At 35.2% G+C, this 26422-nt stretch overlaps 5 protein-coding genes across 7 annotated transcripts; 3 read left to right on the forward strand and 2 right to left on the reverse strand.

Annotated features, from left to right (window-relative positions):
* Positions 1 to 10846: 10846 nt before the first annotated feature.
* On the forward strand, positions 10847 to 12893 carry LOC105223400 (UDP-GlcNAc:betaGal beta-1,3-N-acetylglucosaminyltransferase-like protein 1). 2 transcript variants are annotated; one of them, XM_049454119.1, is made up of 5 exons: positions 10847 to 11005; positions 11101 to 11449; positions 11530 to 11660; positions 11946 to 12453; positions 12511 to 12893. In XM_049454119.1, the coding sequence occupies exons 1-5, from the start codon at positions 10988 to 10990 to the stop codon at positions 12705 to 12707; spliced, it is 1203 nt and encodes a 400-aa protein (XP_049310076.1). In that variant the 5' UTR covers positions 10847 to 10987; the 3' UTR covers positions 12708 to 12893. The 2 variants fall into 2 exon arrangements, with proteins under 2 accessions (XP_049310076.1, XP_049310122.1); XM_049454165.1 differs by having other exon boundaries at positions 11961 to 12453.
* LOC105223391 (polyphosphoinositide phosphatase) lies at positions 12855 to 16434 on the reverse strand. Its single transcript, XM_011201108.4, has 3 exons — positions 16228 to 16434; positions 14540 to 16166; positions 12855 to 14284 (listed from the first exon to the last, which is right to left on the reverse strand). The coding sequence occupies exons 1-3, from the start codon at positions 16306 to 16308 to the stop codon at positions 13395 to 13397; spliced, it is 2598 nt and encodes an 865-aa protein (XP_011199410.4). The 5' UTR covers positions 16309 to 16434; the 3' UTR covers positions 12855 to 13394.
* Positions 16435 to 16595: 161 nt separating this feature from the next.
* On the forward strand, positions 16596 to 17819 carry LOC105223393 (alpha-ketoglutarate-dependent dioxygenase alkB homolog 4). Its single transcript, XM_011201110.4, has 2 exons — positions 16596 to 17472; positions 17537 to 17819. Exons 1-2 carry the CDS (start codon positions 16745 to 16747, stop codon positions 17736 to 17738), a joined length of 930 nt encoding a protein of 309 aa, XP_011199412.2. The 5' UTR covers positions 16596 to 16744; the 3' UTR covers positions 17739 to 17819.
* On the reverse strand, positions 17764 to 19505 carry LOC105223392 (uncharacterized). The gene is made up of 2 exons (XM_011201109.4): positions 19140 to 19505; positions 17764 to 19083 (listed from the first exon to the last, which is right to left on the reverse strand). The coding sequence occupies exons 1-2, from the start codon at positions 19332 to 19334 to the stop codon at positions 17890 to 17892; spliced, it is 1389 nt and encodes a 462-aa protein (XP_011199411.2). The 5' UTR covers positions 19335 to 19505; the 3' UTR covers positions 17764 to 17889.
* A 159-nt stretch (positions 19506 to 19664) lies between these two features.
* On the forward strand, positions 19665 to 21821 carry LOC105223394 (heparin sulfate O-sulfotransferase). 2 transcript variants are annotated; one of them, XM_011201112.4, is made up of 8 exons: positions 19665 to 20124; positions 20199 to 20422; positions 20507 to 20552; positions 20619 to 20658; positions 20723 to 20861; positions 20923 to 21020; positions 21095 to 21217; positions 21296 to 21821. In XM_011201112.4, the coding sequence occupies exons 1-8, from the start codon at positions 19959 to 19961 to the stop codon at positions 21537 to 21539; spliced, it is 1080 nt and encodes a 359-aa protein (XP_011199414.1). In that variant the 5' UTR covers positions 19665 to 19958; the 3' UTR covers positions 21540 to 21821. The 2 variants fall into 2 exon arrangements, with proteins under 2 accessions (XP_011199414.1, XP_019844853.1); XM_019989294.3 differs by having other exon boundaries at positions 20214 to 20422.
* The last annotated feature ends 4601 nt before the right edge of the window (positions 21822 to 26422 follow it).

The following is a 26422-nucleotide window of genomic DNA, read 5'->3' on the forward strand; positions in this document are numbered from 1 at the left end:
TTTTATGTTGAGAAATGGAAAAATCCGACTACAAGCACGTTTACTTCACATACTGTAATACGTACATATTAGTACATATAATACGACCTTATATTATATCTGTTCTTTCACATTACTGTATACAAATCAAGTACTAATGAAGATATCGAAATAAAACTTGACACAAATCATAGCTTATTATCGAATAATTTCTGAGATGAAACAATGAAAGTAAGAGAACGTATTTTCCTTGTTATAGTACATATGTCCTGGTGTCAAAAAATATGAAAGATATTGATATGATACACACATTATTTTAGTAGTAGGATTTTGAAAAATCGATTTTTTTTAATATTTTGAAAGTATAGACTTTCAAAAATATGACCTTGAAAGGATTTTTCAAAATTCGACTTATTTCCGGAGATATAGCCGATTTTGTGACGTGGCGTATGTGTTCACTAGATTCGTCTCCTTAACTTTAAACGCGGTTTTCTCGAAACTACTTTTTTGAGGTGGTTGACACGATATCTCAAGTTCTACTGAACCGATTCCTTTGAAATATGGTATATATCTTCTTTATACAATGCTCTATCGTGTCTGCACTGGATCTCCAAAAATTTTGATGTGAAGTATTTTTAAGAAATTCGAAAAGGCCGAAAAAATCGGGTCAAAAACAAGGATAGAATCTTCTTGTTTTTTTGTGTTTTAGATCTCTACAAGGGTTGAAATCACGTCAACCAAGATGCACCGTTTTTTTGAAGCCCCCACTTCACCGGCCCGTGTCTGGATGAATTTTGTTTTTTTTTTTTCTTGTAATTTTTTTCTTATATTATTAAAATGTCAATAAAAATCATATAAAAATGGATACAAAAAATTTTTTAATTTTTTTATCTAAGTTTTAAAAATGCCTAAAATTCATGCGTCGAGACCAGTATTTTTATGCTATAGCGATCCGATCTGAACATTCTTCTTCTTCTTTATTGGCGTAGATACCGCTAAAGCGATTAACAGCGCGCCAGTCGTTTCTTCTTTTCACTATATGAACATTAAGTTTGGGGATTATAACGTTGCAGCTTCTTGGGAATAATGTCATGTGCAAAATTTCAGAACTACACAAGTTCGCGTACAGATGCGTGCAACTAATTAACAACGCTGGTACGAAAAATTCAAATTGATTGATGTTTTGATTCCCGAAAAAAAACATTCCAACTATACAAGTATGTCTTAAAGATAAATAGTGCAAATTTAGTTATGGTTAATTAAAGTATGTGCACGAAAAAAATGGTCACATAGAAATCCGCACAGCTTAGAAATTTCTAACGGTAAAATTAAAATTCAAATTTACACGCAAAGTTTACTACATTATCTACATAATTGCATTATATTTTTTACAAAAATATTGTTAGTGTAAAATTTGTCAGCAATGATATACACGTTCGCGAATTGGTTTTGCGCAAAAAGATGGGAAATCTCACAGCGACATCACCAAAAATTAAAAATTGCAAAATCTTCAGTATCTTTCATACTTAATAGATGCAGTGACTCCTTAACATTGAATAGAAAGGCCGGTGGTGGTAGAAAACAAGGATTTGAATCTCCACTTATAGAAAAAAGTGTTGACCTTTTCGAAACGAAATCCTGGACTTGCAGCACGAGATGTCGCCAAAAAAGTGCAAATGTCACCTTCATATGTACAGAAAGCACACAAAGATATGATTATGTTCCTTCAAAGTGAATGCAGCACCAAGCCGAAATGATAACCAACATGTTTTGGGCAAAACGACGTGCTCATGCCTAATTTTAACTGCGTTGTAATGGACGATGAATACTATGTAAAAGCGGACTTGAAACAAATTTGAGGGCGACATTTTGACACAGCAAACGAAAGGGGGAAATGTTTCTGATAAATTTAAAAGTAAAAAGCTTGACAAATTCCCAATATGGATTAATAAATCAAGAAATTTATGTTAATGAGTGCTTACAGAAACGTATTTTGCTTTAGTTAAGCTTCATAAGGATCCAGTACTCTTTTGGCCTGATCCTGTGACATTTTTTATTACGGAAACACTGCTTTAAAGTGGTACCAAGACAATAGAGTGGTTGTTGTTCCCAAAGAAGTGAACCTTTCGAATTGCCCAGAGCTCTGGCCGATTAGGACTTATTGGGCCATTATTAAAGCGAAACTGTTAAAGACGCACTGTTAAAGACAACATACTGTGAAAAAAGATTTTCGATTAGGTTTAATAGAGTTTCCATGTTTTTCCGGAAACCATTACTATGTGCCACGCGCAGTATGCTTTCGGACATACGTTTTCCATCTGAGGAAGCCCTATTTATCAGAAAATAGTACTCTTTTGCTGTCCTATGACTCTTGCACTTGGAAAAATCCTCCGTCGTGATGGTCATCACCTTCTTCGATTCAGCTTAATTTAGTCAAAACGGTGTCCTCGGAGTGGTCATTCGAATTTTCTGAAAAATTCTTAAAAAAACAGAACAAGTGTTTTTTTCGCAAAATCAATTTATTTTATTCAAAATAGTCTTCTTCTTCTTCAATACAGCTTTTTGCGCGGTTCAAAAGCATGCCGAACGAGTGTTTTAGCTCGTTGGCCGGTATAGCCGCCAGTATGCCGGTGCAGGCTTTTGAATGGCCTCCACGTCTGCATAACACTTTCCTTTCATGGGCAAATGCATTTTTCCGAAAAGGCAGAAGCCGCACAGTGCCATATTAGGTGGATACGGGGACTGGTTAATGGTTAAAATATGATTTTTGGTCAAATAATCGTCTTTCGAATGTTGGATTTTGAGTATTTTTTGGCCGTCAGTCAAAATTTAATGTTGTCTCTTTGTTCGAAGCTCATTTTCGCACCGGTAACACAAACTTACTGACACTTAAAAAGCAATAACTTCACTTCCAATTATAAAATGTCATGAAATCTTACTGTCTCACTGGAAAATCGATAAAGAAAGCATATTCTCACGCACCAGTCGACATATAGATGGCGCCACCAGTGGGCGCTAGATTCAAAAAGTTCTGTTTACTTTGGAAAGCACCTTGTATTAGTTGAAAATATGGTAAATGATCACGAATAACCAATGTAGTATGAGATGGTGCATTATCACACTTCTTTGTTCAATAAATTCAGACATAGTAAAAATCGAAGAATTCACCTTTGGAGCCTCACAAAACTACGCGTATTTCAAATACTAATGAATATTTAGCATCCTTCTCCACCTGGTTCTTCCAACGGAGTGGAGGTCTTCCTCTTCTTCTGCTTCCCCCGGCGGGTACTGCGTCGAATAATTTCAGAGCTGGAGTGTTTTCATCCTTTCGGACAACATGACCCAGTCAGCGTAGCTGCTGTCTTTTAATTCGCTAAATTATATCAATGTCGTCATATATGTCATACAGCTCATTGTTCCATCAAATGCGATATTCGCCGTGGCCAAAGCGCAAAGGACCATAAATCTTTCGCAGAACTTTTCTCTCGAAAACTCGCAACGTCGACTAATCGGTTGTTGTCATCGTCCAAGCCTTTGCACCATATAGCAGGACGGGAATTATGAGTGACTCATAGAGTTTGGTATTTGTTCGTCGAGAGAGGACTTTGCTTCTCAATTGCCTACTCAGTCCGAAGTAGCACCTGTTGGCAAGAGTTATCCTGCGTTGGATTTCCAGGCTGACATTGTTGGTGATGTTTACGCTGGTTCCAAGATAGACGAAATTGTTTACGACTTCAAAGTTATGACTGTCAAAAGTGACGTGAGTGCCAAGTCGCGAGTGCGACGACTGTTTGTTTGATGACAGGAGATATTTCGTCTTGCCGTCGTTCACTGCCAGACCCATTTGTTTTGCTTCCTTGTCCAGTCTGGAGAAAGCAGAACTAACGGCGCGAGTGTTGAGGCCAATGATATCAATATCATCGGCATACGCCAGCAGCTGTACACTCTTATAGAAGATGGTACCTTCTCTATTTAGTTCTGCAGCTCGAACTATTTTCTCCAGAAGCATGTTGAAGAAGTCGCACGATAGGGAATCGCCTTTTCTGAAACCTCGTTTGGTATCGAACGGCTCGGAGAGGTCCTTCCCGATCCAGACGGAGCTTTTGGTGTTGCTCAACGGCAGCTTACACAGCCGTATTAGTTTTGCGGGGTTATCAAATTCAGACATCGCGGCATAAAGGCAGCTCCTTTTCGTGAAAAGGAGATGCCCCGCAATCACCAGAAATTAATCCTATTCAACATGTCTACAACTTATGGGAAACCCGTATTCGAAAACATCAAATTTCATCAAAGAAATATATGTGTAAAAAAATGTAGATGCTATATTTAATGTTAAATATACGACTTTTGAAATGCATACAAGTATTCTGCATAAGGAGTAGGTAATAACGGCCTGATTTTTTTTTTTTAACTATTATCAGCCACATACTAAATAATGTTTCTGGGGTTTCATTATGTTTAAAAATCCTGGTAATGGTTATATGGGGGCTAAGTCAAGTTTCCGCTTAATTGTATTTATTTTCGCACAAAGATATACTACTATGAACTAAGCATATTCTGTAAATTTCATTGATATGACTCGAATATTGATAGATATATTGTATCAAGCATAAAGTCATCTGAAAGTTCGAAAATCTTTATATTAGATACAGTGGAACTTCCTTATAGTGAATTCGCAGGGGACCTGAAAATCGCTTCGCTATATGGAGACTTCATTATATAGAAATTCATTTTTTTGTTTTGTAATTTTATTTAAAATAATCAGTAAGTTTGGTTTGAATTACATTCTTCCATTTTTCATTTTCAACAAAAGCTTCCAAATCATTTAGACAGTTAAAAACATTAATCGGTACGTCACTTTTCATCTCCACAAAGGTTCTAATACAGTTAATGGAAGAAGAAACTTGTCCTAATGTAGGTAATGCCTGATCAGTATCTGCCATTTCTTCTTCAGTGTCCAAATCGACTTCATCGATATCTAAAAAGGAAAAAAAAGAAATTATGTTTATAACATAAATATTTGCTTGGTTACAACAAAAATAAATATTCACCAGGTACAGCTGGAACTCCGCAACTTTCCAGAACGCTGCTGAGCATATCTTCCTCGGACGGGTTTTCCGAGGTCGGCACATCAATATCAACATTGACATAGTCCTCAAATGATGCCTCAATATTTGTCACTTTTTTAAATAAAGACTGCAAAGCAGCCAAATCCAAATGGCATCTTTTGAAAATCCTGCCTTTCTAAAACAGTTGGCAATTGTTTCTGGTTTAACATAGACATCCCATACAGTGCTTAAATTTCGAATAGCGTGGAGTAAGTCTATGGTAAAAACAGAAGTTCCCCCATCCAGCTGAGCCAATATATTCGTTAAAATACCTTTCGTGTAATGTTGTTTCATGTTGTAGATAATGCCTTGGTCCATTGGTTGCAGTAACGAAGCCATGTTGGGAGGAAAATAAGCAAGCTGAATGTTTTTTAGCTTGTCTTTTACATCTCTAGGATGCGCAGTGCAGTTATCAACAAAAAGTAAGACCTTCCTGTCTTGTTTACCAAATTTTTTGTCCAGCTTTAGAATCCATTTGGATTGTAATTTGCGTTGTAATTTTCAATCAATCTTGGTAAAACGTTCATTACCCATTCTTCGCGATTTTGTAGGTTGGCGTCAGCACTTTCTCCACATAACGTTTTTTAAACAATACCATGGCGTCTTTTGAACTTATCTAATCAACCTGTACTTGCCTCGAATTCATGGTGTCCTAGTGCTTCAGCAAAATCTTTGGCCTTTTGCTTCAATATTGTTCCAGATAAAGGAAGATTCTTACCACGTGCAACGACTATCCATTTCAGCACTGCTTCATCAATATCCTCAAACTGGCAAGTTCGAAGCCTTTTGCGTTTTACGCTAATTGCCGCATCTTCTACATTATTCAAAATCATTTCCTTATTTTTTAGAATATTTGATAAAGTGCTGGGAAGTATTTCAAACTGATTAGCAATATCTTTTTTTCGTACCTTCCCTTCTTTAACTTTTTTTTAATAAATAATAACTTTTTTTCAAGTGAAATGCTGCTTCGATGCGTCATTTTTACTTCAATTTCTTTACACAACTGAACTCCTACTACAATGTACATATGTATGTATTTTCTTTTTGGTATTCCCCGTATTACATTTCTACATTTCGTTTATTTCTGAGAATACGCAGTTACAAATAATTGAGTGTAACCGAAAACATATTTGAAAAAATTCACTATACGGAGACAAAAACGTATGAAGCTTGATTTTCAAGCAGTAAAATTTGTTCATTATATGGAAAACTTCACTATATAGAAATTCATTATAAGGAGACAAAAATGCACCGAAAGTAGAACCAAAAAGCTGTGTCTTCAAAATGACTTCATTATAGGGAGAGCTTCATTGTAGGGAAGTTCACTATAAAGAAGTTCCACTGTACTAGCTTTTTACCCGCGGCTTCGCCCGCAGTAGAGCCATTAAATAAGTATGAGAGATAAAGGGTAAGGGTATAATAATAGAAATGACTCAAAGTGATAACTAAATTTTATTGCTTGGCTGAGATCAACAATTTTTAAAAATTCCTAAAGACAATGAAGATTCAACACCTTAAAATATGCGCATTGAAATGCAACAACTAATCTTAAAATATATTTCACCGTAACAAAAATAAATAATTCTGAATTCTAATAATTTAAAAAAATAAAATACAAAGTATTAATCTAGGATATTTTTGTAGACCATGTTATAAGTTTTCCCGTCGGAAGCAAGTATGTGTGAATTCTGGGCATTAGATACACGTGAACAGGCTACATAAAGTTGACCATGAGAGAAGCATGGGTTTTCTAAATGCACTCCTGCAACAAACATTACTGTCCTTGTGCCTTGTTTATAGTAACAGCAAGGCTAAGCTTGACGGGAAACTGAACCCTTTTAAATTTGGAATGGAAAGTCAGTCGGAATAATTGGTATCCGAAGTACTATAACAATATTTTCCTTACCGACACCTGTTAAAATAGTAGCACCAAGTATGTTCTGTCCCAATTTTGTTATGCGAAGCTTTGTTCCATAACATAGCCGAGGAGCATCTAGATTTCGCATAATCATTACTGGTACATTTAGTTTCAATGGAAGTTTATGTGACGGTACACCCGAATTTAAAAACTCCACAGGATATGAAGTACTTAGTTCCGTATCTATAATTGTATCCATTGACAAATATTCTTTCATTTTTCCTTCAACCTCGTTTAAAATATCAGTGTTGATCCTATTAACAATTTCATTTCTTGGTGCTAATATTGCTCTTGCACACAACCACTGATCACTACACAAATTGTGTCGCAATTCCGGAAAAATATTAGTATTGAAATCCACATCACTTTCTACTAAATTGCAAAATTCTCTTGACAGTAATATATAGCCTTCAACATCAACAGCTAAACAACCATCACCAATTTTCAACAACATTTCTTCATAAAGTCTTGAATCCACGTCATTTTGAAGATGCACTCTCATATTAGTTTTCAGGCGGAGTTTTTCAATTGTTGACCATAAGCGTGGTGATTTAATGCACGCTTAAATTTCATCAGCTAGTGTCCCCCTCTGAATCACTGGGAGGGTTTGACGGAAATCACCAGTCAATAAAACTACCATGCCATTTTGGATATACCAGATTTTCGCTTCCGAGGCATTTTCTAAAAAAGCAGAGTAAGAATTAACATCAGCGAGTAAGATCTAAAATAGTAAAACTGCTACCAAAAAAATTACGGATTACCTCAAAAATTTGAATAGTTTTATACTGCATAGAACGACAAAAGAAAATAACAATATATATAGAAAAATTAATATTATTATGTTAATACAACTCTAACAAATAATTTCGACCAAATTAGTTATCACAAAAACGGTACTCACGGACTTTTATTTAGATTATTAAAAGAGAAATAATTCTTTCATACATAACTTTTGTGTATCTTTAACCGCTTTCGCAGCGCAAGGAACGGAAGCCCTCAAAGATAAATAATTTCCCTCGTTTTTTTACACATTTACCACTGTTTCTTCGCTCCTATTGTTCGCAGCGTGATGCTATATAGCCTATAGCCTTCCTCGATAAATGGACTATCCAACACAAAAAGAATTATTCAATTCGAACCAGTAGTTTCGGAGATTAGCGCGTTCAAACAAACAAACTCTTCAGCTTTATAATATTAGTATAGATATGGGGGCTCACGGAAGTATTGACCCTATTCTAGCCATTTTTGATACACAAAAATACTATTGTCCATATAGATCCACGTATTCATTAGTTAGGGCCCTAAAAAGTTTTGGTTGGATTTGTATACTGGAAACTGAACCAATCAAGTGGAATTTAAAATTGTGCTATATGGGAGGTAGGCTTGGTTGTAGTTATAATATAAAAATAATGCCGCGTACTAAATTTTCTCGAAATATAATATGAGATTTCACCAAAAAGTGGGTGGTGCCACGCCCATCGTCCAATTTTCACAACGGCTCCCATAAAGCTCTTTCATACCACCTCGGTAATAAAATTTAATGTTTCTGCATATTCAGTTATTGAATAACGCGCTTTAAGTAGTTTTTAACAGTGCCATTATACGGCGAGTGAGCGAAGTTATCCCGCGATTTCATCCATTTTCAGACTTTCGATAAAAGTTCTTATAAGTTTTGTACTCAGCAAATTTGGTTGAAATAGCTTAAGTGGTTTAGGAGATATGTACGTTAAACTTGTTAGAGCGCGGGGCCACGCCCACATTTTCAAAAATGTTTCCCCACAGGTGCCCCTTGCTACTGCGATCCTCCGTACCAAATTACAGCTTTATATCTTAATTTAGTGTTTAGTTATGGCATTTTATATGTTTTCGGTTAATGGTGATTTTTGGGCGCGGCAGTGGTCCGATTAATCCCATCTACGAACTTGCTATTGTTTTTGTACAAAGGAACCTGTGTACCTAGTTTCGTCGAGATATCTCAATTTTTACTCAACTTGTAAAGACGGACGGACGGACAGACAGACAGTCAACCGGATTTTAACTTTTCTCGTCATCCTAATCATTTATTTATGTATATATAGGGTGATTTTTTAAGAGCTTGATAACTTTTTTAAAAAAAAAAAACGCATAAAATTTGCAAAATCTCATCGGTTCTTTATTTGAAACGTTAGATTGATTCATGACATTTACTTTTTGAAGATAATTTCATTTAAATGTTGACCGCGGCTGCGTCTTAGGTGGTCCATTCGGAAAGTCCAATTTTGGGCAACTTTTTCGAGCATTTCGGCCGGAATAGCCCGAATTTCTTCGGAAATGTTGTCTTCCAAAGCTGGAATAGTTGCTGGCTTATTTCTGTAGACTTTAGACTTGACGTAGCCCCACAAAAAATAGTCTAAAGGCGTTAAATCGCATGATCTTGGTGGCCAACTTACGGGTCCATTTCTTGAGATGAATTGTTGTCCGAAGTTTTCCCTCAAAATGGCCATAGAATCGCGAGCTGTGTGGCATGTAGCGCCATCTTGTTGAAACCACATGTCAACCAAGTTCAGTTCTTCCATTTTTGGCAACAAAAAGTTTGTTAGCATCGAACGATAGCGATCGCCATTCACCGTAACGTTGCGTCCAACAGCATCTTTGAAAAAATACGGTCCAATGATTCCACCAGCGTACAAACCACACCAAACAGTGCATTTTTCGGGATGCATGGGCAGTTCTTGAACGGCTTCTGGTTGCTCTTCACCCCAAATGCGGCAATTTTGCTTATTTACGTAGCCATTCAACCAGAAATGAGCCTCATCGCTGAACAAAATTAAAGCGCGAAACACATTTCGAACCGAACACTGATTTTGGTAATAAAATTCAATGGTTTGCAAGCGTTGCTCGTTAGTAAGTCTATTCATGATGAAATGTCAAAGCATACTGAGCATCTTTCTCTTTGAAATCATGTCTGAAATCCCACGTGATCTGTCAAATACTAATGCATGAAAATCCTAACCTCAAAAAAATCACCCGTTATAACCCTATATCTATCTATCTGGCTTAATTTTAGGTTATATGTACAACCGTTAGGTGAACAAAACTATAATACTCTGTAGAAAAAGGTTGCAAAAGTATAAAAGTCACTGTATCAATCTTATCAATATAGTCCAAATTAGAAAAATTGGTTAATTTACTTTATTTGATATTTTGATCATGAAACGAAAAGACAATTATGCTTAGCAGACTTATTGAAATACTTGTATTATAATTCAAAATTATGGAGTTTGTCAGCGCCTTTTGACTTACTAACACACTAAACGATTAAATTATAAAAAATAAATAAATTCCATCTTCTATTACACAAACTAAGAGAAACTTTTGATTAACTAAAACACCATTTGAAATACCATAAACATAACTTTTTAATCACTAAACATTTTCAACACCTTGACTTGCAGGTATAGATACAGCAACAAATTGTGTAGACTTTAATACATTTTCTCACTTGCCAGCAAATATGGTACATTGAAACTCAACAACTCAAACGCCTATCAAAGCAAATAAATTTTTTAATGACACTTTTCAATTAAACCGTAAGCGCACGTGAAAATTGTTAAAATTTGAAGATCAACGCACTTTGACAAATTCTACTTTTAAGCGGGTAAATAAATTCCACACAAAAAATTACGTCCACAAGTAAAAGGAAATGCGTGATACCAGATAACGGAAATCGATTTGTTATGTGTTTTATCTATACATTTGCTTTATACTTGCTCTTTTGTGGCTAAGTATATTGTTTTTTGGTTTGTTTTTTTTAGAGCAATTATTTCAAATCCATTTTATTGTGTATACAAACACATGTCAACGGAATACATAATTCTACACTGCTTTCTAAGTGCAGCCATCTGGCAGCACATCATAGATATTCATAACTGGATTTTTGCTCCAATCAGATTGTTGTGTTGCTGCCGGCAATTGTATTTTTTGTTGTAAGTCATCCCCATCAATGAGCGAGGACACAGTGGTATGTTAAAGTACATTAAAGTTATTCAAATAAATGAAAGATGAAAATATTTTCCATTTCCTTGTTTTGTGCGTGCATAACAAACGCGAAAATAGTCTATAATTGTCACTGTGCTCAATGGCGAAAAGTGGGTTGACAATTGTTTTCGGTCGATACTCCGACAATGCACAGCTGTGCATGTGCAAAAGCAGCAACAACAATCAAAACAAATGCAGTCAGCACAACAGACGTGGGAGGACAGCAATGGGTTGTTGGAACATGTGACGTCACAGCCCGAAACAGAGGAAATGGAAAGCAAGCAAAAGTTTCAAATTGAGGTTTGTGTCTTCGATGATTGCAGTACGGATGGCACAAGGAAAATGTTGAGAATTTGGCAACGCAAATTTCGTAGACAACGGATACGGATGTTTATAGTGCGAAATGAAAGTGAAAATCCCAAAGGAGGTGTGTGCAAAATTGTTAATTTGAAAATAACTAATTTTAAATCAATTTAATTAAAATTAAATTATTATATTTACGGCTAGTGGGTTATGGCCGCAATCGCGCCATAGAGCAGGCGAGCGGCGCCTACTTGTGCTTTCAAGATATCGACGATGAAATGCTGCCAACGCGTATACAACAACAATATTTGTTAGGGCGCGCCAATAAAGATGCCGTGAGTATATATAAATGTTAATTGTTGTATTTGTATACCCTGAACAGGGATTAAGTTGGCTGAGAAGTACATATGTATGTATGTACATTTATAAATGAACTTGATGGACGGAGTAAATTTAGTCAGGTCCGTCTGTCTGTATACATACATATATACGAACCAGTCCCTCAGTTTTTGAGTTATCAATATGAAAATTTCCAAACGCCCTTTAAAAAAACTAACCTGTAAAGCGGGTTACAGCTTCGGTGCAGCCGAGGTTAACAATTTTTCTTGTTATTAATACAGACTAAATTTTTCAAGCTCATTGGCTGCAGGTTCGTGCGCACGCCGCCGAATTCCACCTGCCGCTTCACGCGTTGGGCAAACGAACTGGATCCAACAAAACTGCCGCTACAGATATACACTGCCAATGGACCGACGGTGATTATGCCCACTTGGCTATGCCATCGGCGCGTCTACGAACGCATACCAGGTGGATTTTGCGAACGCGGCCGTGGCACACCCGAAGATCTTATCTTTTTCTATGCGCATCTTGATCGCGGTGGACGCGTGCTGCGTATCAATGAATGCCTGCTGCTCTATCGTTATCATGCGGCGGCAACCACATTCTCAATTGTTGCCGAAACTATTTGGCAATTGCGTATGCAACGTTTGCTTACGCATGTGTTATGTGGGGAGCCGTGGCGCAGTGGTTTCACCATATGGAATGCCGGTAAACGTGGACGTAAGTTTTTTCGCGATTTGCCACAAGCGTTTAAGTGCAAAGTGCGTGCCTTCTGTGACGTGGATGAGAGTAAGTTCAAGTGTGGCGAATGAGGCATTTTTAACCGTTATGAAAATTTTCTTTCAGAGAAAATCAACAAATGTTACAATCATTACGACGTGAAGGCGCACCGTTTCACGCACGTAGTGCCTATCGTCCATTTCACGCATGCGCGGCCGCCGTTGCTTATTTGTATGAAATTAGATCTCACCAATGGTGCTTTTGAAGCGAATTTAAATAGTTTAAATTTGTGCGAAGGACGTGATTACGTATTATTCACGTAAATTGTGGTATGCAAATAATATAAAAAGTGCATTATTGGCGTTACAACATTATTTAAAGGTTATGTATACAAATATGAATATTCTAAAAAATATACAACCCCCCTCCTGTGTTAAATTTGTGATTTACACAATATTATACAATTGTGATAATATTATATATTAGCAAACGATTTTATTAAAATAAAAATATTACAAATTTGCATAAAATTATAAGCTTAATATAACTAGATAGAGAGGGGAGAAAGACGAAGATCGCGGCCAATTCGACGCGGACCAGAGTTCTCAGAGCGTTGTTGTTGTAGAAATCCCCGCCTGCTATCTAACAATAGGCCCAGGAAACGCGCTATTTCGATGAGAACAGACCATAGGTAACGCGCTGTTAGATCTTTGGATTCATTGAGCATGCAAAGAGGTCGTTAGTGCCATGCTGTGACTCGTTGTACGCAGGGCATATTTTGGTATACAAAGTCCAAAACGAAGTTGCACTAGGATCACTCTATATTCTCCGAGAAACGGGATCTCTTCGTCTGCGATATGTTGGTTTAACTCCGGGTACGAGTCGGTGAAGGTATTAATGGCAACACCTCGGTCCCCGACTCTCCCTCCACAGCATCGATAATAGATATTTCGAAGTTAGTGACTAATATTAATACTTTATTCAACTCGTCTACACATTCAACTGTGACTTCAGAGCATCTGCACATAACGGAATAGTACATCGGTTTCTTCGAATTTCGGCACTGCATTGAAGTTACGCGGCACTTTGCAATATTCTGCATAAATCTTTTGACTCTCTTCGCTCACGGTTGGCGGTGTAACTTGCAAGTACGAATCACTGCCATAATCACTTAATGGTTTTAATATGCTACGCTTTAGGTTAGCCATTTCATTATCACGTTCACGTGGTGCTGCCGCAGTTGAAAGCGCGAAAGCATTATTATTGCCAGTAGCCAATTTACCGAACTGCACGTACTTCCGGTAAATATCCATATTTGCTTTAGATGGATTGGTAATCTTGCAACCGTATACCTCATCCATAGGCGGCAACACCGATTCCAATGTGAATGGTTCTTGTTCTATCAACACAGTTTGATTGGCATCCTTAACAGCATAGCCGGCGCTTATATCCTCATCAGTGGAGCTATCATCCGCTTCGGAACTGGAACTCGATGAATTGCTATTCGTTGAGCTGGTGGAACTTTGACCAGTAAGGTTGGGATTTTTGCGTGCTTTGCGATCTTGTATTTGTCGCTGGAATGGCGAGTAATTGGTGCGGAATGTGGGCATATAACGTAGTGCCAGTTGGCTAATCTCGAAAGCTATGTGTTCGCTGAGATCAGTCCATTTAAACGACTGATGATAATTCGAGTAGGCATCGATCATTTCGAGACCTTTGGAATGCACGCGAAATAGTTCTTTGACAATTTTATTCGAGTCTGAAGTGGAGTGGGGTAGACAGGAGCGCACTTTGTGACGCACCCAATCGGTAATTAGACGGGTTTCATTTTCTGGTGTGAGTGGTTTGTAGACGTTGTGCATATAGTAGTCTGTTTGCAGCTCCCATATTGGTTGGTTCTCTACAAATAAAAAATATATAGAAAATAAGTAAAATAGTTTGGGGAGAAAAGGGCATGTGCAAAATTTCAGATCGATATCTCATAAACTGAGGAATTAGTTCGACGGGCCGACATAAATCGACTTATATTTATACTTTAGAGGGTCTCCGACGTTTCTGTCTGGGTGTTACAAACTTTGTGGCAAACTTAACCTTCTCTGAACAGGGTATAAAAATCAATCAAAAATATGGATGTTTGTATCTTTAGTAAACCTACGTTTTGTGTGACTTCTGCTGGGTATGTAATAGCCCAAGAAAAGGTTAATGCTATGCTGTTTCTCCGTATCGCTGAATGTATTACTGTAGTAGCGACTCAATGTTTGCATTATATCGTTGCCTTGTGAAGCCCACGCCGCCGTTTTACGGTAAGTTTTAATACGATGTACAAGCTGCGAGCCACCATATTGTAAGGCCAGCGTATCGCCGTGCTCCTCATACAGATTCTCCAACATGGTCACACAATCTGAGTCGAACTCGAGTTTGGCGGACTTAACAAAACCCAAACGCTCCAACTGATGACCCAAACTACACTTGCCAATAGCGAATTGTGCAGTGTTGGTGCGATCTAAGCAATCGACGCAATTCGTACGCACTAAGCCTGTTTGGAAAGTACACTCACTACCGCGCGCCTTAAAAAACATGCCGGTCTGTTGGACTACGCTCTCCGCTATGTCGGCTAACATTTCCATGACATTGCCGCCACCACGACTCTTGCGCGCCATATCGAAATGTATGTGCTTCATACGGTGTTGCGGTGGCAAAAACTGATTCAAGTAACGTATGCTGTAGACCAACTCTTTGGAGATGATCGATTCATGTTTACGCTTCTCGCGTTTCTTTACCAAATTCAACATTATTAGCGGTGAGCCATAGTGAAAAAGTAGCCGATCGAAATGACGCGCCGGTGTTTGCGCAAACGGATCACAAATATCCAACTGTATTTGTGGCTTCGGTACCATTTTGACAACATCTTGTGACCAATGAGAAGGCACTGATCCGCGCATCTGTGTAAACGAGCACATGCGTTGACCGTCTGTGACTATTTGTTCCGTTTCCACTTCATTGGCCACATCACCCATACAATTGGCGCCACGCTTAAGAAATCTAGTACCCGCAAAGCGTGTACTACGTCGTGCAATTAAACACACATTAACATGCCGTCCAAACACGCTAATACACGACTGACTAATGTAGCCATGTGTCACTTCCAACATCCAATCCTTAAGCACAATCACACGCATCGGCTGCAACAGGAACGCATTCCAGACAAAGCGCGTACGCGAATTGCTACGAAATGCATAGTTCACACGCTCATCCGGTGCTACAACATTGTTAGTGAGTTTATCCCAGTCGGGTAATGGCTCATCGTTGTCCAAGTCTACATTTGGTCCTACAAAACGCGGTGCCGACTCATTATACTGTAGCGTACGCGTTAAATCATATGAATAGGAAAAATAAAAATTACTACGCAAATCGATACTTTGAAACATTTTCTTGTAACGTTCTTCATGGGGATGTGGCGCACGCAATGTTGTTGGTTCATTAACGCGCACCATAACCGTATCTTTTATGGTGTAAATCAAATGCATGCCAATATGTGCGCAACATTTGCGTTTCGTGACGAGCAGCAGATAGTAGCCTTCAAGAAAACGCACAAAACCCAATACACCATAAGCGGAGGTAACTCGCGCTGAGCTACCGAGTGAAATGAGGAATCTGCGTATTTCCAACGCATTCAGCTCGTTGGGATTTTCATCGATGGCAACACGATCATGTTGTGTGCGATCAATTGTAAGCATGCGAAAACGCGTTTCCCGATTATTGCTGCCAACAAGGTAGAGGCGCTAAAATGTACACACAAAATTAAAACTAATAAAAAATATTGTGGAAGAAGAAGTTACTCACAGTGCGCGTTTCGTAGAGTACCACCTTTTGTATGCCACTAATAAGTGGATTAAAAAATATATTTGGATTAGTGTTATTCATTTTATGGCTTTAACTGCAGCTATTTTAGCAATTTTCATGAATATTATAAATAAATTTCATTTCTTTGTGATGACTAAACAAATTACTAAACCATAACAAAAGTTATCTCAGCTGACTATTATTTTTGTGATAACACGTTGGTGTTGCCAGGATTTGAAGGTTTGTGGATCGTATTACAAATTTTACATAATATTTCTAACTAGTTTTTTATAATATACAGCTTTTTTTATAACAGTACATAGTGTAGTTTTCTTGAACATATCATTATATTGTTTTTAAATATTTCATTGTTTTTATGAATATTTTTCAAAATAATAACGCTAATACGGTATTTTGGCAATCAGCTGATCATAGTTTGGCGAAATTTTAAGATATTTATTTATACACGTTTAAAGGATACCTTTATAAACTAACGACGTTGGTAACGGTTGAATCAATGAATACCATACGTCCTTGCGGTTGCAAAGGTGTACGTACCTGTCTACAGTGCGAGAAAGATTTTAATATTCAAAAATCATCACTTTTTGAACAACTAAAAGAACTTAAAGCGTTTTCATTTTGCCCCCTATGTGATCGGCTTTTCGAAGGTTGGAACCCATGGGAAGTGCGTGACCAACATCCAGACCACAACAATCATGAAGGATTACCGTTTCCCGGAATGTATGTGCAAGAGCATTTTCTGCGTACCAATGAAAGTGAAGAGTTAATGGAAAATTTAGATATGTTGCCGTGGGCAATTTCACAAAGTGGACGTCGCAAACAAAATTTCGGCCCAAAAACCAATTTTCGTCAACGAAAGTTAAGGAATGGTAATTTTAATGGATTTCCGGCAACTACACGCTTTGTACAACAGCGGCTACGAGAGGTGCCTGTTTTGAGTGACTTTCAGACGATTGAGCAATGCTCGCTGGAGTATGAACCATCAAAGGGCGCATCCATCGATCCACATGTTGATGATTGTTGGATATGGGGAGAACGTGTTGTGACTGTGAATTGCTTGGGAGATGCAGTACTAACGCTAACCGCCTTTGATGCCACTACAAATCCTCAAAAATATAATCTGGATTTGGTATCGCATTATGAGAAACAATTACATTTACCGTTGATGGAAGCGAAGCAATTGGATTTCTACAAGGATAAAGTTATACGTGTAGCAATGCCAAAGTAAGTGGGACTCGAATTTTCTATTTTTATTCTTAATAGTAACTTTTTATACATGTTTATTTAGTCTCTCCCTGATGGTAATGTATGGACCTGCACGCTACCAATTCGAGCATTCAGTATTGCGTGAGGATGTAAAAAGCAGGCGTGTTTGTATTGCTTATCGTGAATTTACGCCTATGTATATTGATGGTGAAGACAAAATAAAAGGCGATGAAGTAACACAGAATGCACATAATTTCTGGACGGACAAACAATGCAACAGTTGAAGTAATTTAAAAAATAAAATTGTAATTTAATTTATATGTTCATAAATAAACATTCTGCTTTATTTTTTCTTTACAACACAATTTGGACAATTAAGCCTGATATTAACCACAAAGCGTTTTTTTTTTTGTTCTTTGTAATTTTAATTATTTTTTAGTCAAGATATTCAGTTATATGTTGTGCAGTGTCGTCTATATAAATGCCTTCTCCACCAGCATCAACTATTTCTTCTGTACTATTACCCATAACGAAATTTTTAATGATGTGCGTTGAATATGTCATATCAGTCGTTGGATGCATACGTTTTATATGGGCGCGTAAGTTGCCATTAGAACTAAGCTCTTTCCCGCAATATTTACATCTAAAATCTGTATGTGATTCTCTTAAATGCGCGAACAAATCAGTAGTTTTAACAAACGCTTTGCTACAATGCTTACAAACATGCGACTTTCGTGCATGTGTCAGCAGAAAGCAGGGCGCCGTGAAAGCTTGCGGACAATATTTGCATACGTAAATGGAGCGTCCGGCATCATCAGCACTCACTGTAGAATATGGTAGAGCAGCTTGCTCGTCATTTTCACTTACAAGTTCCTGTTGTTGTTGTTGCTCATTATGCTTTGTGGTTGTGATAAGTTCCTGGTATGGTTCGCCTAAACCAGATTCAATTAATTCACTTGGCGGTACTTCATGGACAATTTCCTCTATTTCCGGCACAACGGTATTAACTTTTACACTTTGCTCACCGTCTTTTTCTATGACATTCGGTATGTGTTCCATAAACAAATTGTGATTACTTCTTTCTTTTTTCTCAAGTAGTGTGTGCATATCAATATCATCTACTTTTCTTTTTCGTTTATGTGGACTATATAGGGTATTTGAATGAGACTCCTGCGAAGTGGCTTCCACAGGTTGCTCAAATGTGGTGGCGCCTGTGGCATGCGTAAGTAATTGTGTTACACCGCCTGTGAGTATGAATTTGGGATTTTTTACAAATTTGCGTTTCTCCGGTTGTTTAAATGAGTTTTGTATACGCATTTGTGAAGGTGCTGACAGAATTTTTTCGATACATTGTTCAGGCAAGTTCACATGCTGATCAGGTTGTGTCTGTTCTGAAGCATATTCTAAATATTCAACTAAATTATTATCATATTCAACTCCTTCACTCGCAACTGGCTCCGGTACTGATGCTGTTTTACATTCTTCTTGCTGTAGTGCTTCTTCGTAAAGCTGTTTTATTTGTTTGTTAGCGGCGCATAAGCGTTTGTAAAAGATATACTGTGGTTGTAGCTCAAGTAAGCATTCTTTGCAAATCAGTTGTAGTTCGACGTCAAATTCAAGTATTGAATGCTATAATTGCGAAAATTTTAAAGAAGACAGTTTCCCAATGCTATCTGCAAACTTACCTGCCAGTCATTATACATGTGCAATACTTCGTGTATGGTAATCGCTGCTGCATTTTGTACGTCAGACTCCAGCGAATCATTTTCTATCGCATTGTCGCTCCAAAGCACTTTGTGTTCCCACAAATTGTAATCGCCTGCACCCAAACAAATACGACACAAATTACGTAGATTACCAGTGTTTAACTCAATTTCCATTTATTTGTTTACAATTTTTTGTTGTTTTAGTGCAAAAATATCACAACGACTACAAAATCCAGAAAGCTACTACACTTTAAAAATCTTCAACGCGCACAATTGTCAAACTCTACAAAATGCACTGTGGTCCAATTTGCTTATATAGTAATGGAAAAATTTGTATCAAAATAATGAGGGTGTTGATTTATTCGCTTTTTACTCCTACACAGCACAAACATCATGTTTTATTTACTTATTTAAATTGGCATTTCACAATTTTTAATATATTGTATAGCAATTTAATGTAATTTTCGCATTAATTCACAATGCCGTTGTAAAAAAGCAAACAAATAAATTATTTCACCATCTGGCACTATTATGGAATGCATTCCATCATTTGTTTAACCACAAACAGCTGATCTGTTACAGCTTTCAATTAGCAGTCGACAGGTAAAGGGTGTCTTCAGATTTGTAATTAAAACCGCTGCTATTGTATTGTAAATTGCTAAATTTCTCAAGTATAAATTAATTAAGTTTATCTAAATGTGTACGAAAGTGGTGCGAACACACAAATATCAACGAAAATGAGCGTCAGACAGCAAAACTCATATCATAACGTAGAGCAAAGCGTTTGTTGTTGTTGATATGAAGATGAAGTGGCTATTGTGTTGGCATAAGAAATTGAAAAAAATGCTGATAGGTTCGAAGCCGTTGCACTGGTTCGCTTTCAGCGCACTATGCCTTCTGGGATTGGGTGCCTATTGGTACATTTGGTCATCGGAGGTGCGCATTGAAGAGACCTGGAGTAATGGTTAGTAAACGTACATTTATTAGAATATATATATTATATACTTATTTAATTGCTATTAACATACTTCATATTAGCCATTAAACCTCTAGGTCGTATAGCTGCTGCTGCAAATGGTGGTTCACTTGCACTGGACAATTTCGATTATGAAGAACAATTAGTAGTACTATATAATCGCGTGCCCAAAACGGGATCCACCAGTTTTGTTAATATTGCTTACGATTTATGTAAGCGTAATAAGTTTCATGTCTTGCATATAAATGTGACGGCAAATATGCATGTGCTATCGCTGCCCAACCAGGTGAGTAGCCTTGACGAAAGTCAGTTATATTTTAAAACGTAATTATTATCTTAAAAAAAATATTTTTTTTGGCGCTTTTGGCAGATAACGTTTGTGCGTAACGTCACCAAATGGCATGAAATGAAGCCGGGTAAGTGCGTTTCTTATTTTATGTTGCACACTTTAGTAATAACTTTACATTTTATCTTCATTTCAGCCCTTTATCATGGTCATATGGCCTTTTTGGACTTTTCCAAGTAATTTATGCTACATTACTTATAATTGCTTGCTTCTACTGATAATATATTTAATTTTTTTCAGATTTCAAATTGCGCACAAACCTATTTATATTAATATAGTACGTAAGCCATTGGATAGGCTAGTTTCCTACTATTATTTTCTACGTTATGGTGATAATTATCGTCCAAATTTAGTACGTAAAAAGGCGGGTAATAAAATTGTGAGTATACATTCATATTTTAATTTTCTTCTTGAAAAGTAGTTGTACCTTTGCCTTGCAGACTTTCGATGAATGCGTTCTATCGAAACAACCAGACTGTGATCCGAAGAATATGTGGCTGCAAATACCATTCTTTTGTGGTCATGCAGCGGAGTGCTGGTATGTTAAATCATCTTTCATAATAGGCAATTTGTAATTTAAAAATTTTTCCTTTTTTTTTTTGTTTTTTGTAGGGAGCCAGGCAGCGAGTGGGCATTAAATCAAGCTAAGCATAATTTGGTTAATGAATATTTTCTGGTTGGCGTTACCGAGCAAATGGAAGACTTTGTGGATCTACTTGAGCGTTCATTGCCGCGGTAAATACACAAATACACTCACATATGTATATTGTGCATTTAAAAATCACAATAACATATCATTGTTTTGCTTTGCAGCATATTTCACGGTTTTCGCGAACACTATCAACATTCCAATAAATCCCATCTACGACAAACGTCTTGGAAGATAGCACCCAACGACGACACAATAAATACCATACATAAAACGAAAATCTGGCAAATGGAGAATGAATTGTACGAATTTGCATTGACACAATTCGAATACAATAAACGCAAATTGACTGTGCCCGATAATAAGCATTTGCAAAAATTTATGTATGAAAAGATAAGACCTAAATGATAGCATTTGCGAAATGCTATTGCGAAAACGTCAAAAATGCGCAAAAAATGCACAAATGTGTGAAATTAAGTTTAGTGTGTGTATTTTTTTTTTGTGTTGGGGCGCGCAACTGCTGTCACTTCATCGTTTGTACACATAAAGCACTGTTTGTAGTGTGAAACTCCTATTATAACATGACGGCTATACACACACACTTTCTTACATGAACCCTCCAATTGTAGTCATATTTTATATTCTATCCTGTTTTTTTTTTTGTTTAGTAATTAAGTAGTATTGTTAATATATTTCTATTGTTCTTTATACTTAAAAAACTTAGCGCATTTATTTTTCGTGCGCCACAATGTACTTAATATAGAAATAAGCACCTTAAATATGTAACATCGACTAAGCAATGACAATTATGAGAAGACAGTTATTCTAGTATTGAGTTAGTTATATATATTTTTATTTTTTTTAACTTTACTATTTATTAAAATTTTTTTTTGGAATTATAAATTTGGTTTTATTGATCTAAATTGTATTATTTTTTTTTTTGTTTACAATATAAATATATTATTAATGTTTTTTATTAATACTTTTTTTAAAAATTAAAATTATAAAAATTTTAAAATTATTTTTTTATTATTATTTTTCTTTAAGTTTATTTAATATTTGTTTTTAATTTATGCTAGAATGTAAAATTTCAGTTCACATAATATTTTTTAAATGTAATAATTTTTTTTATTTAATAGAAAAAATTTAGTTGTTAGTTAGATTTTCAATGTTTCTCCTAGGCATTTGAGATTAAAAATAAAAAAAGGTTTCATTATTATTTTGTTTTTTAAATTTTATTTTTAAAAGTTTAGAATAAATTTAATAACTTTAAAATTAAATACGTTGTTATTAAAAATAAAATTTTTAATAGCATAACGTAGTTAATTAATTAGTTTTCTTATTTTTCGGTATTTGGGTAAAAACTTTATCTCTTTTTAGTTATTTTATTTCATTTAATATATTTTTTTTTTGTTTTTTATTAATCAATTTTCAACTGTATTGAACAATTATTTTTAATTATAATATTTTTTTTAATTTATCTGTATGCAATTGTTTATATTTAATTTGTTTAATTTTTTATCATTATTCCATATACATATGCAAATATATTTTTTATATCATGTTATTAATTCTTTTATTTTCTTCTTTCTTTTAAATTATTATTTTTTTATTTTTACTATGTGCAACTGTTCATAGTTAATTAATTAATTTTTTTTTTTATTTATAAAACTTTAATTTCTTTTATTAGTTCTTTATTTAAGATTGTAATTTTGCTTCTTTATTTTTTTAAATATTTAAATTATGTTTAACAAGTCCTTTAAATTATTATTCTGCAATTTTACTACATTCAATTGTTTATAGTTGATTTATTTAATTTTTATAATTATATAAACAAATTTTATTTTTTAATAACGATTTTATTACAACTTTTTTCTTTAATAATAATTTTATTTCATTTTTTAAGCAATTATATGAATTATTTTCTTTTTTTTACACTTTTAAATCATTATGTTTTTTACCTTTACTATGTGCAATTGTTTATAGTTGATTTATTTAATTTTTATAATTATATAAACAAAATTGAATTTTTAATACTAATTTTATCAAAAAATTTTTTAATTGTATAGCATTTTTTTATATTTTATTATACACTTTTAATTTATTACATTTTTTATAATGATATACAAAAATTTAGTTTTTTAATATTAATTTTATTATATTTTTTGTTTTTTCGCAATTCTTTTATTTATGTTTTAAACTTTACTATAAGCAATTGTAATTCTTTTTTAATTTATTTCATTTTATTCAATTGGCATTTTTAATATTTTTTTTATTTAAATCATTAATTATATTTTTTAATATTTTTGATTTCTTCAACTATTAATATTTTTCATTATTATTTATTTAATATTTATTATTTTATTTAATATTTATTTACATATTTTAAAAATTATTATTTTTTATTTGTTTAATTATTATTATTTATGATATTTAATTTTTTAATTACTATTATTATTTTTTTAATTATTTTTTTTTTGTGTTTTATTTTGTTTTTATTTTATTTTCATTTAGGTTTTTTATTTTAATACGTATTTTTTTATTATAATTTTTTTAATTATATTTTTTTTATTTTCAAGTTCATTTTATTATTTTTTATTTTTTATTTTCATTTTCTTCCCTAACTCCTACTATAAGCAATAACTAGTGAAACTGCAGTTGCAACATACATACAATACATAATACTATTAGAAAAAAATAGTGTAAAATTTTATAGCATATCATAAATTTTTAGTAAGATTTATATGTAAAACTCTAACTGTAAATTACTGTAGTACTAGAGAAACTTAGTTAAATTGTGCGCGGAGTTTTCGAGTTCTTTTCTATCTACATAGAACATTTTATTAATGTATGTACATCTATAAATATATAATTACACGTAAGTATGTACATACATACATACAAGTAAATTATATACCTTCCTCATTTCCACATTTTTTCCTTTGTTAACGGCATATTTGTATACGTAAGCAGCACATTATGAGCGATCCGAACGTTTTTATACTGACAATACAAACAATAACTTAAGTGAAATGTATGAATCATATTTAATATTAAATGTATACATACATACATACATATGTACACATAAAAAGCAGACATCAAAAAGGCAACTTAATTATAATAGTCGTTAGCTGATAAGAAATTTGCACGTATAAATGGAATTAAATGTAGTCAAAAATGTAGCTAAAAGAAAAGTGAAAAAATTAAAAAAAAAGACAAAGACATACAATAACAATAGTATGTATGTAAATTGTTATATGATTTTAATATATGTATGTAATACAAAATATTGTACTCGGAGTATTGATATTTTGTTGAAATAGTTTACACATCATATGTATGTATGAATAATTAGAGCATAAATTTAGTGAAATTTCGTAATTACAATTACGTAAGTATTTAAATGTATGTGTATGCCATTAAATGTACATAAATATTACAACAATAAATATGATATTTATATTTGGAAACAAATTGTTTTTTCTCTGCATTTTTAGCTTAGAGTGTCTGTGATATTTTCGTTGCCCTGATATCAGGTAAGGTGAGCTGATTACCCATACAACGTACAAGGTGCGTTCCAAAGTAAAGAAGACTTAAAAAAAAAACAGAACAAACGTATTTTTTTCGATAAAATCAATTTATTTTATGCAAAATAGTCTTCTTCTGCTTCAATATAGCTTCTTTCACGGTCCAAAAGCATGCCGAACGAGTGTTTTAGCTCGCTGGCCGGTATGTCCGCCAGTATGTCAGTGCAAGCCTTTTGAATGACCTCTACGTCTGCATAACGCTTTCCTTTCAGGGCAAATGCATTTTTCCGAAAAGGAAGAAGTCGCACGGTGCCATACCAGGTGGATACGGGCAGTGGTTAATGGTTAAGATGTGATTTTTGGTCTTTTTGACCTCTTTAATGATGTTCTTCGAATGTTGAATTCTGAGCAATTTTTGCTCGTCAGTCAATTTGTGCGGAACAAACCGTGCACACACCTTTCTTAAGCCCAAATTTTCGGTCGAAATGCGATAAATCGATGTTTTGGAGATGTTCAATTTTATTTCCCTGAATTTCAATGATGATTTCGGCTGATTTTTAATGAATTCACGCACAGTTTCGATGGAATTTCCGGTGATCAAGGATTTTGATTGGCCCACATGTTGATCGTCATTTATGTCCTCACGACCACTTTCAAAACGTTAAAAACACTCGTACACGCCGCTACGGGTCGGGCAATCATCGCCATAAACTTGTTTCATCAATTGAAGCTTTTCGGTAAAAGGTTTACCAATTTTAAAACAAAATTAATGTTGGCTCTTTATTCGAAACTCATTTTCGCACCGATAACACAAACACACTGACACTTAAAACGCAATAACTTTACTTCCAATCGATGAAATGCCATGAAAGATAGATAAAGATAGCAGATTCTAACGCACCAGGCGACATATAGTATATATGGCACCACCAGGGGGCGCTAGATTCAAAAAGTCCTGTTTACTTTGGAAAGCACCTTGTATTTATACACTTCTTTCTATCATAGCCCGAATATATGCATGTAGCTGTCTTTCGACACCAGAAAACTAAGGTATGCATTAAGAGCGATGGGTCGAATTTAATCAGTCGTTTTTTTTGCGGTCGTCACAGCAACGGTATGTGCCACTTGCAGGTCCCCAAAGAACCAATATCTTACGCCGGTTTTCATTTTTTAGCAAAGACCCACCAGCCCACCCTGTAAACATTAAGAGTTTTCCCTTTTCTTGTGTGGGCCCTTATATGTTGGCCATTTGTCTGCTAAGTTGGGAGATGATTTTCGTTGTCTTTCCTGCGGCCTACTGGATTTGTATTCAGAAAATTAATCCGGGGTCCAGTCTTACCCCTACGTAATTCACAGCTTTTTGTGTCCTTAGAATATCATTAGTCGTTTGCATACTTATTACGAGAGGAATGTGCAGTACTAGTTTTGGTTTTTCTATAGCGCGCTGGAGGTTATATGAGTCAAGCCATGTTTTCGTCCGAACCTTGACCTGATTCAGATTTCTTCGGGCTTCCTCAGTGTCTCGGGCTGTGATTACTGCTGCTATGTCGTCGCGTAGCCATTTAAATATGATAATGTCTATCATTTCAAGTTTCAGTATTGCGTCATAATTAATGTTCCACAGATCTGCTCTTAAAATGGACTCTTGTGCTGCTCTTCGTAACTTCTATTTGTCGTGATCCCTTTCTAATCTGGTACAGTAGTTTTCTGTTACTCAGATCGGGAATTTCGAAGGCGTTTCGAACGTCCAAAGACAGAACT

Source organism: Bactrocera dorsalis, chromosome 1 (assembly GCF_023373825.1).
Source record: "Bactrocera dorsalis isolate Fly_Bdor chromosome 1, ASM2337382v1, whole genome shotgun sequence".
Lineage (NCBI taxonomy): Eukaryota > Metazoa > Arthropoda > Insecta > Diptera > Tephritidae > Bactrocera > Bactrocera dorsalis.

Bases quoted from the DNA above. Each gene is read 5' to 3' on its own strand.
- LOC105223394 (XM_011201112.4), top strand. From the start codon at position 19,959: ATGAAGATGAAGTGGCTATTGTGTTGGCATAAGAAATTGAAAAAAATG. The intron at 20,553-20,618 runs GTAAGTGCGTTT...TCTTCATTTCAG, and splicing joins ATGGCATGAAATGAAGCCGG to CCCTTTATCATGGTCATATG. The intron at 20,862-20,922 runs GTGAGTATACAT...TTTGCCTTGCAG, and splicing joins AAAAGGCGGGTAATAAAATT to ACTTTCGATGAATGCGTTCT.
- LOC105223392 (XM_011201109.4), bottom strand. From the start codon at position 19,334: ATGGAAATTGAGTTAAACACTGGTAATCTACGTAATTTGTGTCGTATT. The intron at 19,084-19,139 runs GTAAGTTTGCAG...TCGCAATTATAG, and splicing joins ACATGTATAATGACTGGCAG to CATTCAATACTTGAATTTGA.
- LOC105223393 (XM_011201110.4), top strand. From the start codon at position 16,745: ATGAATACCATACGTCCTTGCGGTTGCAAAGGTGTACGTACCTGTCTA. The intron at 17,473-17,536 runs GTAAGTGGGACT...ATGTTTATTTAG, and splicing joins ATACGTGTAGCAATGCCAAA to TCTCTCCCTGATGGTAATGT.
- LOC105223400 (XM_049454119.1), top strand. The intron at 11,661-11,945 runs GTGAGTATATAT...TTATTAATACAG, and splicing joins GGCGCGCCAATAAAGATGCC to ACTAAATTTTTCAAGCTCAT. The intron at 12,454-12,510 runs GTAAGTTCAAGT...ATTTTCTTTCAG, and splicing joins CTTCTGTGACGTGGATGAGA to AGAAAATCAACAAATGTTAC.
- LOC105223391 (XM_011201108.4), bottom strand. From the start codon at position 16,308: ATGAATAACACTAATCCAAATATATTTTTTAATCCACTTATTAGTGGC. The intron at 16,167-16,227 runs GTGAGTAACTTC...TGTACATTTTAG, and splicing joins TACTCTACGAAACGCGCACT to CGCCTCTACCTTGTTGGCAG. The intron at 14,285-14,539 runs GTAGGTTTACTA...TTTTATTTGTAG, and splicing joins CAGCAGAAGTCACACAAAAC to AGAACCAACCAATATGGGAG.